This window comes from Chiloscyllium plagiosum, unplaced genomic scaffold (genome assembly GCF_037043375.1).
Source record: "Chiloscyllium plagiosum isolate Xiang-an unplaced genomic scaffold, Cpla_swu_hap1 HiC_scaffold_34, whole genome shotgun sequence".
In the NCBI taxonomy this organism is placed as follows: Eukaryota; Metazoa; Chordata; class Chondrichthyes; order Orectolobiformes; family Hemiscylliidae; genus Chiloscyllium; species Chiloscyllium plagiosum.
The window spans coordinates 28,717,176-28,734,264 of record NW_028270172.1 but is presented as its reverse complement, the minus strand read 5'-3'; the positions used below and the strand labels follow the sequence as shown (position 1 = coordinate 28,734,264).

The following is a 17,089-nucleotide window of genomic DNA, read 5'->3' as shown; positions in this document are numbered from 1 at the left end:
CTACATTTACCCCTGACTAATGCACCTGACACTACGGGCAATTTAGCATGGCCAATTCACCTGACCTGCACATCTTTGGACTGTGGGAGGAAACTGGAGCACACCCACGCAGACACAGGGAGAATGTGCAAACTCCACACAGACAGTTGCCCGAGGCAGGAATTGAACCTGGGTCCCTGGTGCTGTGAGGTAACCGTGCTAACCACTGAGCCACTGTGCCGCCCCAAATGCCACCCAGTAAAAATATCAAGTCTGTACAGATGCTTAACTTCACTTTCAGCCTTCAGTTGCTAAGTGATAGTTAAACAAATACCTTCTGTTAGATCATGCCATTATTAGGAGGGTAACATGATCAATTTGTTTTCCTAATTATTGGCACTCCTATACATGTAAGTAAATACATCCTGGGTATCTGAGGAGATAACGCAAACTTTTCCAATGTTTCTTCTGCTTTTGCAGACCATATCGTGATTTGGGAGCTGTTGTTATGGATAACCAAGATCTGTTTGCACCATACATCACTACTGAACAGCAGCAACAATTAAAGGTAAATGTTTTCTGGGAATTGATCACGACAGCATAGAATCCCCATCTTTCCTGGGTTGACTTTTTGAGACAGCAATCCTGCTGCTCTCCACAGCCCGTACTCTTTGATTGGAACCTTGTAAGTTCTTTGACTTCAATTACCTTTCCATATTCCCTATTAAAATTATTCATGAATCACCTTTCATCTCCTTTTCAAGTAGCACTCCAGATCCCCTAAGGGGGATGAAAATTCTCCTTATTGATCTCTTTTGCTAATCATTTAAATCTATGACCTTTGCTTACTTGCCAGATGAATTAGTTCCCCTATCTTAACCTCTCCTTATCTTGAAATCTCTATTTGATCACATCCTAAGCATCACTAATTCAAGTAGAATAGGCTTTGAACTGCTATAACCAATCAGTTTGCCTGAATGAAAAGATGCAAATCTAACCAGACTTTCCTTTCCTGCTACAACAGAAAATTATGGAAAAAAAGTTTGAAGACAAAACAATTCAAAAGATTGTGGATATAAAAGCAGAACAGGTGAGAACAGTAATGAAATATCAAGTGCAAAATAGATGCTATGCGAAGGAGTTACTTATAAAAATCAATACCCAGCTAACATTTTCATTTCTTATTTGTTGTTTGAGCACTGTTCTCTCCCCGATAATGATTCCTTTATTATTCTTTTGTCTGAATTAAGATCTTATGGGAATCTGAATGATGTCACACATCTCCAACAACTCAATATTAACTGCATTCCTTCCTGTGCCAGGAATCATTGCCACTCAGAAATAGCTGAAGTTTACAAGGCAGGTTTGAGATCACATAGTTTACTACCTGCCTGTCATCGTAAACCACCACCCATATTTCTGGCTGTCTGCTGTGATTAAAGTGAGTTTTTTTTTACTAAGCAGCATCAACATTAACATCTACCAACAATGTGGAAAATCGCCCGAGTAGATCCTGTAAACACAAAGCAAGACAAATCCAATTCAGCCAATTACAACTTTGGCAAAAGTGAGGACTGCAGATGCTAGAAACCTTGACAATCGATTAGTAAAGTAATGGAAGGAGTCATCGACGGTCCTATGAAGCGACACTTGTTTTACACTAACCGGTTCACCAACGCTCCAATTAGCTTCTGCCAGGGTCACCCAGTTCCTGACCTCATGACAAACTTGGTGCAAGCATGGACATAGGTGTCAAACTCCAGGGTTGAGATGATAGTGACTTCCCTTGACTGTGCGTGGCATCAAGGAGCACTGGTAAAATTAGAGTCCATGGTTATCAGAAGAAAAGACTCTGATGCTAGGAGTTATACTCGCACAGGGAAGATTGTTATGGTTGTTGGAGGCCAGTCATCTTGGATTCAGAACATCTCTAAAGGCCTGTTTGGGGTATTCATAATTTGTGTGTTGGCTTGTCTGTGTCTTTTAATCATAGAACATCGAATTATAGTGCAGTACAGGCCCTTCGCTCCTCAATGTTGTGCCGACCTGTGGAACCAATCTGAAGCTCATCTACCCTACACTATTCCATTTTCCTCCATATGATTATCCAATGACCATTTAAATGCCCTTAATGTTGGCGAGTTTACTACTGTTGCAGGCAGTGCGTTCCATGCTCCTGCTACTCTCTGAGTAAAGAAACTACCTCTGACATCTTTCCTATATAGATCACTCCTCAATTTAAAGCTATGTCCCCTTATGCTAGCCATCATCATTTGAGGAAAAAGGCTCTCACTGTCCACCCTATCTAACCCTCTGATTATCTTATATGTCTCAATTAAGTCAACTCTCAACCTTCTCTTTAACAAAAACAGCCTCAAGTCCCTCAGCCATACTCATAAGACCTTCCCTCCATAACAGGCAACATCCTAGTAAATACCCTCTGAACCCTTTCCAAAGCTTGCACATCCTTCCTATAATACAGTGACCAGAACTGTACACAATACTCCAGGTGCAGCCGCATCAAAGTTTTGTACAACTGTGACATGACCGCATGGCCGTGAAACTCAATTCCTCTACCAATAAAGGTTAACACACTGTATGCCTTCTTAATAACCCTATCAGTCTGGGTGGCAACTTTCAGGAATCTATGTACATGGACATCGAAATCTCTCTGCTCATTCACACATCCAAGAATTTTACCATTAGCCCAGTATTCCTGTTGCTCCTTCCAAAGTGAATCACTCACACTTTTTCACATTAAACTTCATTTGCCACCCCTCAGCCCAGCTCTGCAGCTTATCTATGTCACTCTGTAACCTGCAACATCCTTCGGCATTATCCATAACTCCACTGACCTTAGTGTCATCCGCAAATTTACTAACCCATCCTTCTATGCCCTCATCCAGGTCATTTATAAAAATGATAAACAGCAGTGGACCCAAAACTGATCCTTACAGTACACCACTAGTAACTGAACTCCAGAATGAACATTTCCCATCAACCACCACCCTCTGTCTTCTTTCAGCTAGCCAATTTCTGATTCAAACTGCTAAATCACTCTCAATCCCAAAACTCCGTATTTTGTGCAATAGCCTAACATGAGGAACCTTATGATTTAACTTTTACATTTCACTCATGTTAACCTTGGCAAAGGCCATTGGTACTGCACTAGCCTATTCTGTACCTCATCGTATCTACTTTAAGAATGGGTTTAACAAAGCCTAGGAAATGGGTCTTCATTGAGTCAATTTTGGTACGTGGAGGTCATTTTATCAAAGAGTGAATACTCATGGGCAGACAAGTACTCACAAACTTTTGTCTTGCCAGAAATAACTTAAACTTCACCATTCTAAAACTGCTTTTGCAATGCAGGCGAAGAAATCTCAGGCTCCTTCAGCTGAACAGTCAAAGAAACAGAATGGATACTACTACATTCACGAGTACTTAAATGAGAATAAGTGGATAACTAATGCAATGCATACAGGAAAGCCTCTTTCATTGTGCCTCAAAGAACTGGTAAGATCAAAAATAAATCAGAAATCAGAAAAATGACGTAAGTTTGAAAGCATAAATATATTTTTGAGTAAGTGTTTATAATGTGTACTTTTTATCTAAATACTGGAGCTTATGAAATTAGGAAATATTACACAAAGAAGATAGTCCACTGTGCAATCTGGAATAATACAGTTCATTTATGTATTCACATATCTGGCCTCATTGTTTTAAAGGGATGCTTTAAGGAATGCATGTTGTATATTAAGCACCATTTTGAAGTGGTATGCTTTCAAAATGTACTTATCACTTTTTCTCAGTCTCTTTCTCTCAAATTTATAAATGCCTTTGCTTCCAAGAGGTCAATTATGTTATTGATTGTTGGTACAACAATTTGATGTGGCTCTTTTACCCCATGACATTGGGCACAATAAGAGAACAGATTAGTTCCCCATTAACAGGGGATGGTGTAAATTCATCAGAACGTTATGCAACTTTTTAATGGCTAAATGGAGCATGAATATAGCAAAATCATGTTCAAGCTTTCTAAATATGGGTATAGTTTTCATCTTGTCCATGCAAAAGGTATGGATTCATTTGTCATACCATAGCCATTAAATAAATTATTTTGTTCCATTTTATAGCGTTGTTATTAGCTACATGAGGAGCTTACCTTTCCCCTTTTTAACCCACTTGGTTGGCCACAATGAAACTTTTAAGTTCTTTTCACAATATAACTACTCTTCAATCCAATAAAAATGTAGTTTACTAGTTTGCCAGAATCAAAGTCGAGCCAATTACAAAGCTTTCTTAAGTGTAAAGAAGAACAATCTTATTACTTGCTGAGCTTGAGAAAAGTAATAAAGATGGGACATCAAACACATACACAACAAATTTTAGAAAATGGGACATAAAAGAATATGCAGTTTAAAAGTCCTTGGAGTGTTCTTGAGATGTTTGGTTTTAACCTGAAACCATGGTTGTCTAATCAATATTTTTATATGTTCAGCAGTAACAAATAAGTAGTATAGCTGTCCGTTGAATTCTCATGAACAAGTGCTTATCCAATTTACTTTATCACTGAGTTGTACAGGTTGAGAGAGGGAGACTGAAAGGAAATGGGTTAACAATTGCTGTTACAAATCCATTTTTTTCCCCTCTTGCAATGCAGTCACTGAAATTCAGTTTATTTGTGTGTTCACATATCAGTCTCATTGTTTTCAGGATTATTTTCAAGCACATCTTTTATGTCCAAAGTGTGAAACTTTCCCATTAAGGTATAAATGAAGTAGGGCATTCAGATCTGAGTTTCAAGAATTAAACATCAACTAAGGTTTTACAACAGATGATGCAAACAAAAATAAAAATAGTTAGGTTCAGTCATGTATGTTAGATCTGAGTAGATGCTTAGATGTGCACATTGTGCTGAGACAATAGAGAATAGTTGATATACTAGTAGCTTTAAGAAGGAAATGAGGTCTAGTCTGATTAATTGTAGCCTGGTTATTGAAGGAGTTCTTAGAATCTGCAATTTGAGATAAAAATTAGTGATCATTTGGAAGTGCATGGTTTAATCAAGGACACTGGTATTTGACACATTTTAATTCAGATTTCCTTTTTAACAATGATTATTTTTACACATGAAAGATATTCCTCAGATGTGGATTCTTGGAAGGAATCAGACGCAAAGTCTTTCTGAAGCTGGGTAACAATAATGTGGTTGTGCATTAATAATTTACATGAAAGCTAATTGATGGACAGAAAACAATCTATCCTTGGAAATTTGGAGTCCAATAATCTTCATGAAAGATCTTCATTGTGACTTATAAGTACAGCAGTGGGGAATTTTCATTGATGGTTGCTTAATGTTCAGCACCTGTCAAGCTTTCTCAGATGCTGAAGCAGTCCATCTCCAAACGCAGAAAGACCTGGACAACATTTCGTTTGGACTGAGAGTGGAAACAATTGCAGCACACAAGTGCTGGGCCAAGTCCATCTCCAACAAGAGACAGCAATCTGGTTAATTGGATGTTGTACTGAGTGGAGAAGTGCAATAATGCAGAGGTCAACGCTGTCAAATTTATATTGCTCCTGGTATTTTTGGATGTCCACAAGGAGCACAATCTCAAAGGTTGGTACCAATGCAGAATTTGGAAAGCATGAAGCAGATTTTTTTTTTTTCAAACAATCTTCAAGCGAAGAAAAGCCAGTCTCCCAACAATACAGCTGCTAAGCTTTGGATCTCAAAGCATTACCATAATCACATCCCCTGTCATCAATCTTGTGGGTGTCACTATTGATAAATCAAACCAGACCAGCCACATAAATATTGTGGCTGCAAGAGCAGACTGTCTCACCTCAGTGACTGCCGAACATCTATCCACAAGTTAGGAGTGTGACTGACTTTTCTACATTTGCCAGGATCAGTGCTGCTCCAGTTATGCTTATAAAGATCAATACTATCCAGTCCAAAGCATCATGCTTGGCTGGCAGCCTAGTCCTTCCATCACTCCTTCCATCACTGCACTGCTGTATCCTTCCAAGGCCCCTTTGGTGGTACCTCCCAATTCTGTGACCTCTACTACTTCAAAGAACAAGGTCAGCAGGCACATGAGAGCGCTTCCACTGCCAACCACTCTTCCAAGTTGCACACCATGCTAATTTGGAAATAAATTTTAGCATCTTTATTGCCTTTGGAGCAAACTCCATGAACTCTATCTGAGAGCAAATTGATATTACCTGCAGCACTCTGATAGCAACGAATTGACAATGCAGATGATCATCACCATCTTGAGGATAAAAGAGATAGGGAATTGATATTGGCTTTGCGAGTGATGTCCCTAGATCTTGAGTGAAAAAATAAAAATCTAGGTTAGTGAAGTATGTGTAGAAATGGCAAAGGCTTCTTAAGGTGAAGGATAGTGTGGTAACAATTCTGTAAATAAGACGAGTAGAGATATGTCTAATTCAAATAAGCTAAAGATGTCAAATCAGGGTCCAAATTGGTTCAACAGGTAAGTAATCTCATAACAAAGGTCAATCATATATTTTTATAAATGGGTGTTTGCGTACAAGAGTAAATAATCCATTATAATTTTGTTCAAATCTGTACTTAGTTGTAGGTTAAATCTGGAGTACTGTGAGAATTCTTGGGTTCCACTTTACAAAAAGGACATGAGGCTAATTTAGACCTTGAAATGTAGATTCACCAAGAGGATAGTTAGAATGGGACAGCACAGTCAATAAAATGAAGTTGGATGGGACTTGCAGGAGTCCAGAATCCATCCCGCCAGATTACTTCACAAGTGGAGAAAGTCTCAGAACTGTCACGGTGCAGGTTGAGGCCATTCGCCAATTACATCTGCTCTGGCTCTACAAATGAACATTTCACTTTTTGCCATTCTCCTACTTCTCCTTGTAACCTTTGTATGTTGTTTATTTTTTAAAAAGCTATCTTAATTCCCTGTTGAATAACTTGGCTGAAACTATCTACACTGCCCTCTCCACCCAGGCAGTCTCGCCTCGAACAATTCATTGAATGAAAAAGTATCTTCTTGCATCACATTTTTGCCTCTTTTACTTATTATATTAAATCTGTGGCCTCTAGTTCTCAATTCTTACATGAGTGGCAACTTTTTTTTCTCCCCTATTTAGTTCTTTCAGACTCCTCTCAATTTGAGTATTTTGACATCTCCTTTCAGTTTTCTCTCCTCCAATGATAGCATTATTGTTCAATTCTCCAATCTATCTTCATTCCTGGAACCATTCTCATAAACCTTTCTATAATTATAATGTCTCCAAAGCTTCTGCGTCTTCCCTCAGTGAGATTAGGGTTGGGTTTAGGGTGCAGTACTCCACCAGAGGTCGAAATTTTGTCTTCAGTAAGTTCAAATGTAACCTCTTGGTTTTGTCTCCTCAGGCCCTATTAATAAAGCTCAAACTGTTCTGCCAAATTTTAATGTTTTGTGCATGAAAACACCCTGATTTCTCTGATCCTCTACTCTCTTCAGAGTAATTCCCTTTATTATTGACTCTCAAAATTGTTCCTACAAAAGTGCATCATCTTACTCTCCTCATCTGCCACCTATCTGCTCACTCCAGCAGTTTGGCTGTGCTCTTTTGAGGTTCATTACTAACTGCCTTGCAGTTTACAATTCTTCTGAGTTTACAAAATGAAAATAACACTCAATCTTTTTGAATTTATGTGAAGATTTAGTTACTTGTTGTTTTGTTCTTTATCCAGGATGATATGTATGCTGAAGCAAAAAGGCAACAACAAATGAGAGCCTTATCCTCTGCTCAGGAAAGAAAGCTATCAAGTAAATGCCAACTGTGTATATTTTGAGATGATGTTGTATACAATTGAGTGTTAGAAGTGAACTTTTAAAATGCTCTAAAAATCCTTAGTATTATATGGCAAATTTGAACACACATCACAGCAAGTCACCCAGTTTCAGATACTGAAAAGTACAAAAAGCAACCAGACAGCATGTGTGAGGTCTGAATTTTGGGGAAAAAAAGAACCTAAATTAACCTGGGTTCTGGCCAAGTTCATTGTTGCTGAAGTGGAAGACATGTATGACTTTGGCATATCTTCTGCCCAGTTTTTCTGCATATTTAGAGGAAGCATCCAAAATTGTTCCCAGGAAGTCTTGGTAATTTTACCCGCCAAGCCCTGATAAGATTTCCTAGAAGTTGAGCTTGTTGTGACTTGTGTTGAGGCTGCTGGAAAAAGCCCCAGAATATTCTAAGATGGCAGTGAGTAAACCCATGGAGATTGGTAACCTTTGTCATACCTTTTGCTGAGAAGTTTTCACCAAATTGCAGTGGACAGTTTCTGTATCATCCAATTAAAGTTAACTTTTCTGAAACCTAGAATCTTTAGAGCTAATGTGTATCTCCTTTTCACATGTAACATTGAATTTGATCATATTTTAATTGATGTTGCTTTACAGCTAGATTGGTCTTCTTAAGCACTTGCGAATTCTTAATCAATGATAATGATAATATTTCTGCCAAAACCTTCAGAACTCTCATTGTGATAAACTCAAACACATTTTTACTGAATGTTTTAATGATTTAATGTACACTTATGTTCTCATTTAATCCATCAGAGACTTTTCACTAATCTGCATTGAATTTTGCTCATTGTTTTTTACTTGCCTAGATCCCTTTGGATTATCAGGGATCAAGTTACTTTATTGAGCATTGACCTAGTTTGATACCAGTTAGAAAATGAGATACCTTGGACAATGTTCTGTCCTTGAGATAAGTTAGATACCTTAGAAGAAGCAGCAGCCACCAAAATGTTCCCTTTAGGTCTATAGTGGTAATTACTTGCCACTCTGATACCTTTCAGTTGTATGCAACAGTCATATATAACATTTTGCCATCTGTCCCTCGGGCACACATCTTATGCCTCAGTCTAACATGTGGGTCAATGTTGAATGCTCTCTCTAAATCAAGGGAGGTGGATGACATCACTGACAAAGGTGTTTAGCATTCTTGCCTTCATTGCTCAGACCTTTGAGTGTAGGAGTTGGGATATTATGTTAAGGTTGTACAGCACATGGGTGAGGTCTCTTCTGGAATGCTGTGTACAGTTTTGGTAGCCCTGTTTTAGGGAAGATTATATGGAGAAGGTTCAGAAAAGATTTACCAGGATGTTGCTGTGGCTGGAGGGATAGAGATATAAAAATAGACCAGAAAGGCTGGGACTTTTTTAACTGGAGCAAAGTGTGAGCTTATTGAGGTTTATAAAATAATGAGGGGTATCAATAAGGTGAATGACAAGGATCTTTTCCCAAGAGTGTGGGAGTTCAAAACTAGGGAGCATATTTTTAAGGTGAGAGAAGAAAGATTTAAAAAGGGGGCATGAGGGGCAACATTGTTTTACACAGAGTAAGTTAAAGTGCAGAATGAGCTGCCAGAGAAAGTGGTGAATGCAGGTACAGTTACGTTTAAAAGTCATTTGGATAAGTTCATGAATAGGAATGGTTTGGAAGAATATGGGCAAAGCGCAGGCAGGTAGGACTGGTCCAGTTGGGAACATGGTCAGCGTGGATTCGTTGGACTGAAGGATCTGTTTATGTGCTTTGTGACTCTATGACTCACTTATCTGGAAGCTTTAATGGTGTAGTGGTAGTATCCCTACCTTTGAACCAGGAAATCTGGATTCAAATCGCATCTTCTCTTGAGGTGTATTATCACTTCAGTGAACAGATTGGTGAGGGAAATCTCCATCATGGAGATCTGCTCTCTTCATTGGAAACCTGTAAATTGGTCAGAGACCCTCTCTTCAGAAACCATCCCCAGATAGTGTCAGATGTTGCTCCTTAGCAACAGTTTCAACACTTTGCAGAAGTTCAAAGCTTATATTAGTTATAGGCAATGTAAAACTCTTTGGATTGCTGATTTTGTTTTTAAATGAAGATAGTCACGACGCCATTGAGCGAACAGTTATGAAAACAATTAATGAGCAAAGAGTAATTTAAAATGAAAATGAGCAATTTTGAAGGCAGGAAGCAATTACCAATCAAAAGTATTGAATATGTAAAATGATCAAAAGTTAACTTTATCTTGTTATGATGTTTTATTCTGGAACATATTTGCTTATTTTCAGTGCTTGTAATATAGGTTATGCTCAGGATTTCAGTTGTCACTGATTTGCCATTGCTGAACAGAAGTGGAAGGAGGATTAGGAATCACAATCAGCAGCATAAGGTTAAAAAGTATTTTGCGGTTCAAACATCAGAAGCGATTTTAATGGCCCATTCGGCAAAACATATGACATTGGCTGGGTGTGCTATCTACAATACTCCTGATATCTTGTATTATAAACTGCCCTTCAGAGCAAAAGGGCAAGGAAGCCAACAGGGCCTTCTTTACATAATGAGATATGTCACCTGAACTAACTCCACAGAGGCCAGTATCTTGTCAACAAGTCACCCTTTATTTACACATGCAGAGTACTTGAGGCTGGTCCGGTTTCCTCAGAGTGAACAGAACTTCTGACGCTCCTGTTTCTATATTGTTTTTATTTTAGCACTTTTGTGTGTGTTGTGCAGGGATTCAGTGAAAACACCAGCCTGACAGGAACAATGCTTGTGTGAAAGAAAATGTGAAGGGGAGGGGGTGGTGGGTAGGGATCAAATCAAAATAGAATTGGAGAGGGAAATAAAGCACTCCAGCCCCCAGGGTTCCCACCTCTCCCTAAAGGTATCGAGAGCATTAGTGGAGATATTCCTGTGTATATCTTTCAGCTGGACTCTCCCCCTCTGATTGGACCAGGTTAACAGCCCCACTCAGGGAATTCCTATTTGATGCAGTCCACCTGGCTGACCTTGTTACAGTCACTACGTCCCTTATCCTCTAAGTCTGGGGACAGAGACCTGTTCTTTTCCCTTGTAGCTTCACCTGAAGCATTTTCACACTGTGTCCATTTCTTCCAACACGGCCTCGGATATGGACGGTACCAGATCGTAGGCTACCTCTTGTGCCCAGAGTGTCTCGGAAAAAATTCACTCTCTTCGTCAGGTGGTAAACGGATTGAGATGGCGACTTTCTCCATTTCCATCTCATCCTCAGATGTTTCTTTGACGCTAGAAGGAGGGAGAGAACCCCCAGGTTCCGACAGGCTTACTGGCTGTACTGAGGGGCCTGGTATGTTTCGCCTATACCCCCGTTTGCAAGTTTGCAGTTTTCATGTGGTTCACATGCTTGTTTAGGACCATGCCACTTACCTATGCACAGCCATTTCCATGATTTCAGCAACAAACTTTGTCCCCTTGCATTAAACTGCCTCTCTCACATAGCGGAGTGTGATTCCTGGTGTTCCCTTATGTAGTTTCACTCCCCCTCCCACCCCAGTGTCTGGGAAGATCAGACTTTAACCTGGTGGCGTCTTCTCCCCCTTAGCAAACTGCTGGAGCTATCCCTGTAGTTGCATGAGGTCAAATAATCACATAGGACTCCGAACAGTTTGGCATTTAGTGAAACTGCAGACTGTTTCTTTAAGTCTGCCTTTCAAAGCTTGGATTGCTCTTTCTGCTAGACCATTGAACGATGAATGGTTCAAAACATTTCTTCTATGCTGGATGCCATTTGACTTTAGGAAATATTTGAATTCCTGGCTGGTGAATGATGGCCTGTGGTCTGTGGCTCCACTTCCTGGAGGCCGTGTATTAAAAAAGATACTCATAGCTTTTATATTGTTGTTCCCGTGTTTGACGAATGAACTCTGTGCACGTGGGAATCACAATTACAAAGAACGTTGAACTGTGAAAGGGTGGGAACATTCGACATGTAAGTCCAGGGTTTACCCGGCTATTTCCATGAATGTGGGGTCCTTATTGGTACTCTGGGCACTGACCTCCCTCCCCCAAAGCAGCTAAGTCTGCAACCAATCCTGATCACCAGACATAACTTCTCGCCAACATTTTTATTTTGGACACCCCTGGGTGGCTCTGGTGGAGTTCTGCAAGTAGCTGTCTGCAACGTTTACTTAGGACAATCATTCTGCTTCCCATGATAAAATGTCATCCTTGTCAGAGATCTGGTGTTTCAGTGAACCCTTTGTCATGAGCAGATGTAAGGGTGCCAGGTTGGAGGCCAGGTTACATATGAACTTCCTGTAATAATTCACCAATCCAAGGAAAGACTTAAGCTCCATATCATGTGGGAGAGCTGGGCACCTTCGATCACCCTCACTTTATCTTTGAATGGGTGCAATCCCATCTTGTCAACTCTGTAGCCCATGAAGGTCACTTAGGGTGCCTGGAATGCACATTCCTTTCCTTCTAAAGTGTCTGCCTGCTTTGGAGAAACTTGCAAGGTCGATATCCATGTTCTCTAAGTACCCTTTATTGGTCTTCCTGTTTATTAGCGCATCATCTAGGTAAATGGCAACCCTAGGGTAGACCTTGTAAAATGTTCTCCATCATCCGCTGAAAAATGGGACAGGCTGTTTATACCCCAAAAGGCAGTCTTGTATATTGGTACAAACCCTTATGGGTATTAATTGTGGCCGACTTCTGGGAATCCTCATCTAAAAGCAACTACAGGCACACATGGCTCATGTCCAGCTTTGTGAAGGCAGCACCCTCCTGTCAGCTTTGTGAATAAGTTCTCTATGCCAGGGATTGGGTATTTATCCAGCTGCGAAAAGTGGTTTCTGTTTGTTTAAAAGCCCCGAACTGTGAAGCCCGATGGGTCAATGTATAGAACTGGTGCTGCCCATTCTGCAAACTGGACTGGTTTGATGATTCCTTCGCTTCCTAGCTTCCTGATGGCTGCCTCTACTTTTGAGCGCAAGGCAAATGGGACAGGGTAGGCCTTGCAGAATTGTGGAATTGTTTTCTGGTCAACATGCATGGTGGCCTTAGCTCCTTGATGGTCCCGAGTTCCTCCTGAAAATCCTCTGAGTATTTAATTAGGACTTCACTCTGGCAGCCATTTTCTAATAGAAGAAATGTTGGGCCAATCCAGTTCAATCGTTCTCACCAAATTTCACTCCATCAGGCTTGGGCCCGAGCCTTTTACTACAACCAGTGGTAACTGAAGCAGTTGCTTCTCATAAGACACTGAAACCTTAGTTGAACCCTTTATCCGTAAAGGTTGCCCAGCATAGGATCTCAATCTCGTCGAGGTCTTAGATTGGAGTCCAGAGTGAATTTTGTTAAAAATTGGTTCTGTGACCACTGAAATGACCCTGCCGGTGTCAACGGTGACCACTTAACCAGATGTTTATTTTGATTGGTTCTAATTTGGATGTTGCTAAGCAACTTAATTGTTCCAAGGCAAATGTAGGTGGACTTTTCAGGGTGTGCACTCTCCTAGATACTGGCCTATGAGTTCTCTTGCTCAATTTAGGCAAGCTTTTTTGCTGTCTTGAGTCTGCAAACCAGCAGCCATTAGAATGGCTTGCCGGCCTGAATCCTGAAGAAAGTGCTAACCATTTGGCTGAGGCTTGGCTTTCTTTTGGGTTTTGCTGTGGGCTGACCTAGAGTCCCACTTTTCAGGATATGTCCTGAGTCAGGCTCTGCAATTGCCTTCACTCATGTGATGTTCTTCAAACTCAGTCAGAATGGCAAGGGTGTCCACTTCCAATGGAACACTCTGTAATGCATACTCTCCACTTTCCACATTTCCCAATGACAAAGCCAGTTGTAGTGCCTGTTTGAAGTCCAGGTGGGCTTCAGCTAGTAGGCGCTTTTGCATTAATCCTACATACCAAATGATCTCTCAGCATCTCATTAAGGGTTAAATCAAAGTCACATGCCTCTGCCAGTCATTCTTAATGTTATCAAAAATCCTGAAAGGACTTTTCGCTGCTCCTTGAACTGCTGAGTAAAGCCAATAGCATCTCAGAGTTAGAGGAGGTTTGGGGTTGTAATATTCCTCAACTAATTCCGTCCAGTCTTGAAAGGTTTTACTATCTGATGTTTCAGAGAAAGTTAGGCTGCTAATAACTGAAAAAAACTGTGGATCCATGTAATGTCAGCAGAATTACTTGTTGCTTCTCATCTGCCCCAATGTCATTTTCCCAGAAGAGATAACGCATTCTTTCCACATCCTGGGCCCAGTCTTCAGCAGGATTGAATGAGCCAAGCTTCTTAAGTAACAGCATGATGCCAGAAATTCTTATCCCAACTCAAAGATGACTGTTACAAACAAATGTCTTCAGAAGTGTGTTTTTCCTTACTCTTGTCACGACTGAAATAACTCCACAGAGGCTGGTATCCAATCACAAGTCACCTTTTGTTTATACACACACAGGACTTGACATTGGTCTGTCTTCCTCAGAATTAGCTCTGAGTGAACAGAACATCTGACACTCCTGGTTATATCTGTCAGCCAGGGCTCCCCAATTGGACCAAGTTAACAGGCCCAATCAGGGAACACACATTCTATGAAGTCTACCTGGCTGACTTTGTTACAATCATTACATCATCATATGGGCTGAAAAGAAGCCCCAGTCTGATAATGAACTGGGATAGGGGCAGTGCAGACAGAGTACATTTCCTTATTTTCTTTTGTCTTTGCATCGAGCAATAGCACTCCTCTGAGCACAATTACAAAAATTGGCTCTACCTAACTTGGGCCCTCCCTTTCCCTCCTATTATTGTTCTGTAATCTGGTGAGCCAAATGATTAATTGTCTGACATTCCTCTCCCAAAACTCATTTCCTGTAGCTGACCTTGAGGCCAGGGGCAGTTCTTTGGTGTTGGCTGTCCAACATCGTTGGGTGGTGGGTGAATGGGGAAGGAATTGAATACAGAGCACCTGATGGAGGTGAGTCAGAGTGGGGTTGGATATCTGAGTGTGATTGCAGGAAGGGCTCAGCTGACCAATGGGAGGGAGGCAAATAACATTAAGGAGCCAGGGCCAGCCAGTAATGTTGAAATGGATTCACCAAAAGATGGCAGATAGAACCTTTTTTATTTCATGCATCATCCAAAAGAGACAGCTTCATCATTTTAACTCTTCACCGCTACTGCATTCAAGTAGCAACCAGATCAGCTATTCAAATCTTTGGAATAGGGGTTGAAAGGGCAAGCTTCAAATAAAGGCAAGGATGCTATAACTGAGTCAAAGTAATTTGCTATTTCTCTTATAGTGCGCCAACATTCACGAAGAACAGCAGATGAGCCAGTTCCACTTTCGACATTGAGAAACACAGCTGCCAAAAGATATAAAGAATGTGGCCTCTTAACACAGCCAATTCCTAAAGATTTAAATCATGAAGAGACATTGATGTATGAAACATTTATCTAATTATATTAATAGGACTGTTGTTTGAGTATGAAAGTTACAACAGCATGACTTGGGTCAAGATGTTCCATGCATATTTTGTCTTTTTAAATATTTATTTTTCCTCATTTTTGAAGCTTTCCTCGATCAGACACCAATAGGATTGCTCACCCATCCCTACACCATTGGTTAATATACGTTTGAAAGATGCATGAAGATAACTCTGTCCACCTTTTTTTATTAATGCACAAGATGTGGGTGTTGAAGGCTAGGTCAGCATTCATTGCCCTTTTCTAACGGTTCTTAAGAAAGTGCTGCTGAACTATCTGCTTGAACTGCTACAGTCCATGTGGTGTAGATACATCCACAGTTTTGCTAGGAAAGGACTTCCAGAATTTTGACCCAGCCACACTGAAGGAATGGTGAAATAATTCCAAGTCAGGATAGTGAGTGCTTTGCAGGGGAACTTGCAGGTTGTAATGTTTCTGTACATCTGTATCTTATCCTTTTAGGTGGTAGAGATCATTAGTTTGGAAGGTATAGTATGAGGAGCCTTGATGAATTATTGCAGTATGTTCTTGTAGATGATACTGCATGTTGGTGGTGGAGTGAATGAATGTTGCAGATAGTGGTTATGGTGTCAATCTTGTAGTGATGGAGATGCAGTCAGCCAGGCAAGTGAAGAGTATCCTGTCACACTCCTGAACTTGCGCATTGTAGATGGTGGACAGGCTTTGGAGAGTGAGGAGTGTGAGTTACTTGCTGTGTATGTTCCAGTATCTGATCTGCTCTTGTAGCCACAGAACTTCAATGACCAGTTTAGTTCAGCTTCTGGTTCATGGCAGCTGTCAAAGTGTTGATAGTGGGGGATTCAGCAATGGTCATACTACTGAATGTCACTGGAAGATTGTTAGATTATTTCTTGTTGGAGATGGTCATTTCCTGGCACTTATGTTGCTTGAATGTTACTTGCCACTTATTAGCCCAAAACTAAATTTTCTAGGTCTTGTTGTTTCTGAACACAGACTGCTTCTGTGTCTGAGGAATTGTGAATGGTAATGAACAAATCATTATCACTTTTGGAGGGAACATCCAATTTAGGGAGAATTATCCTATTCACTGCATTGCAGCTGAGATTTACAAATTGTGCAGTGCTGGATAACATTACTAATGTGTTGTAATGACACTTTGTGACACCACTTTGTCCAAATAAAATCAACTTCATTGGAAATCCAGGGTGAGTTTGTTACTCCCCCCCCAACACAGTGTAGTTGAAGATGAGGGTGGCATGTGGAATAAAGTGAGTGACCAGACCACCATAATGCAGCAGGCAGTTCATCCTCCTCTCGGCCTATTGAAATCTTTAATTGACATCCAAGCAATTTTGAATTTGGCTGGAGAAGGGGCCATGGAAGGGGCTGCCTTGTAGGTTTCACTGCACAGGCTATTTGCCCCAGTGCCCACTGGGGTCACCCGCCAAGAACATAGACACACTCCCCTTTATCCCTCGAATCCAACCTCTCAAAACCCTGCCATTCCCACCCACCCATGTGCAAAAGTGTTATTTAACCTAACCATAATTGTATGAAAATGAATATAAACTAAATTTAACACAAATAAATTAAAACTTGGGCAATTCCACAAGGAAAACAGTGAAGGAATTTGGAATAGTCTTTGCTTGATGCAAACAAGAGCGCAAATTGAGCTAACAAACATTAATAATGTAGCCAGATCTGGAGTATCAAACCTGCTAAAAACATCTACCGAACTGAGGCGACAGGTCCTTTTTTGTTTCAAAATCATAAGACAACATTTTTCATTTTGGGTAGGAATTGGAGAGGGATCCTGTGGGGTTTGGGAGTGTAGT

General features: G+C 40.5%; 1 protein-coding gene across 4 annotated transcripts in view; it reads left to right on the top strand.

Annotated features, from left to right (window-relative positions):
- The window catches only part of LOC122564417 (uncharacterized), an 84,549-nt gene that overhangs the window by 10,911 nt on the left and 56,549 nt on the right, over positions 1 to 17,089 (top strand). For all 4 annotated transcript variants that reach the window (XM_087978447.1, XM_043719253.2, XM_087978449.1 and 1 more), the window contains 5 exons: positions 460 to 547; positions 1,004 to 1,069; positions 3,352 to 3,495; positions 7,715 to 7,790; positions 15,089 to 15,227. In XM_087978447.1, the coding sequence (XP_087834573.1) occupies positions 460 to 547; positions 1,004 to 1,069; positions 3,352 to 3,495; positions 7,715 to 7,790; positions 15,089 to 15,227 (513 nt within the window). The remainder of the gene's footprint in view (positions 1 to 459; positions 548 to 1,003; positions 1,070 to 3,351; positions 3,496 to 7,714; positions 7,791 to 15,088; positions 15,228 to 17,089) is intronic.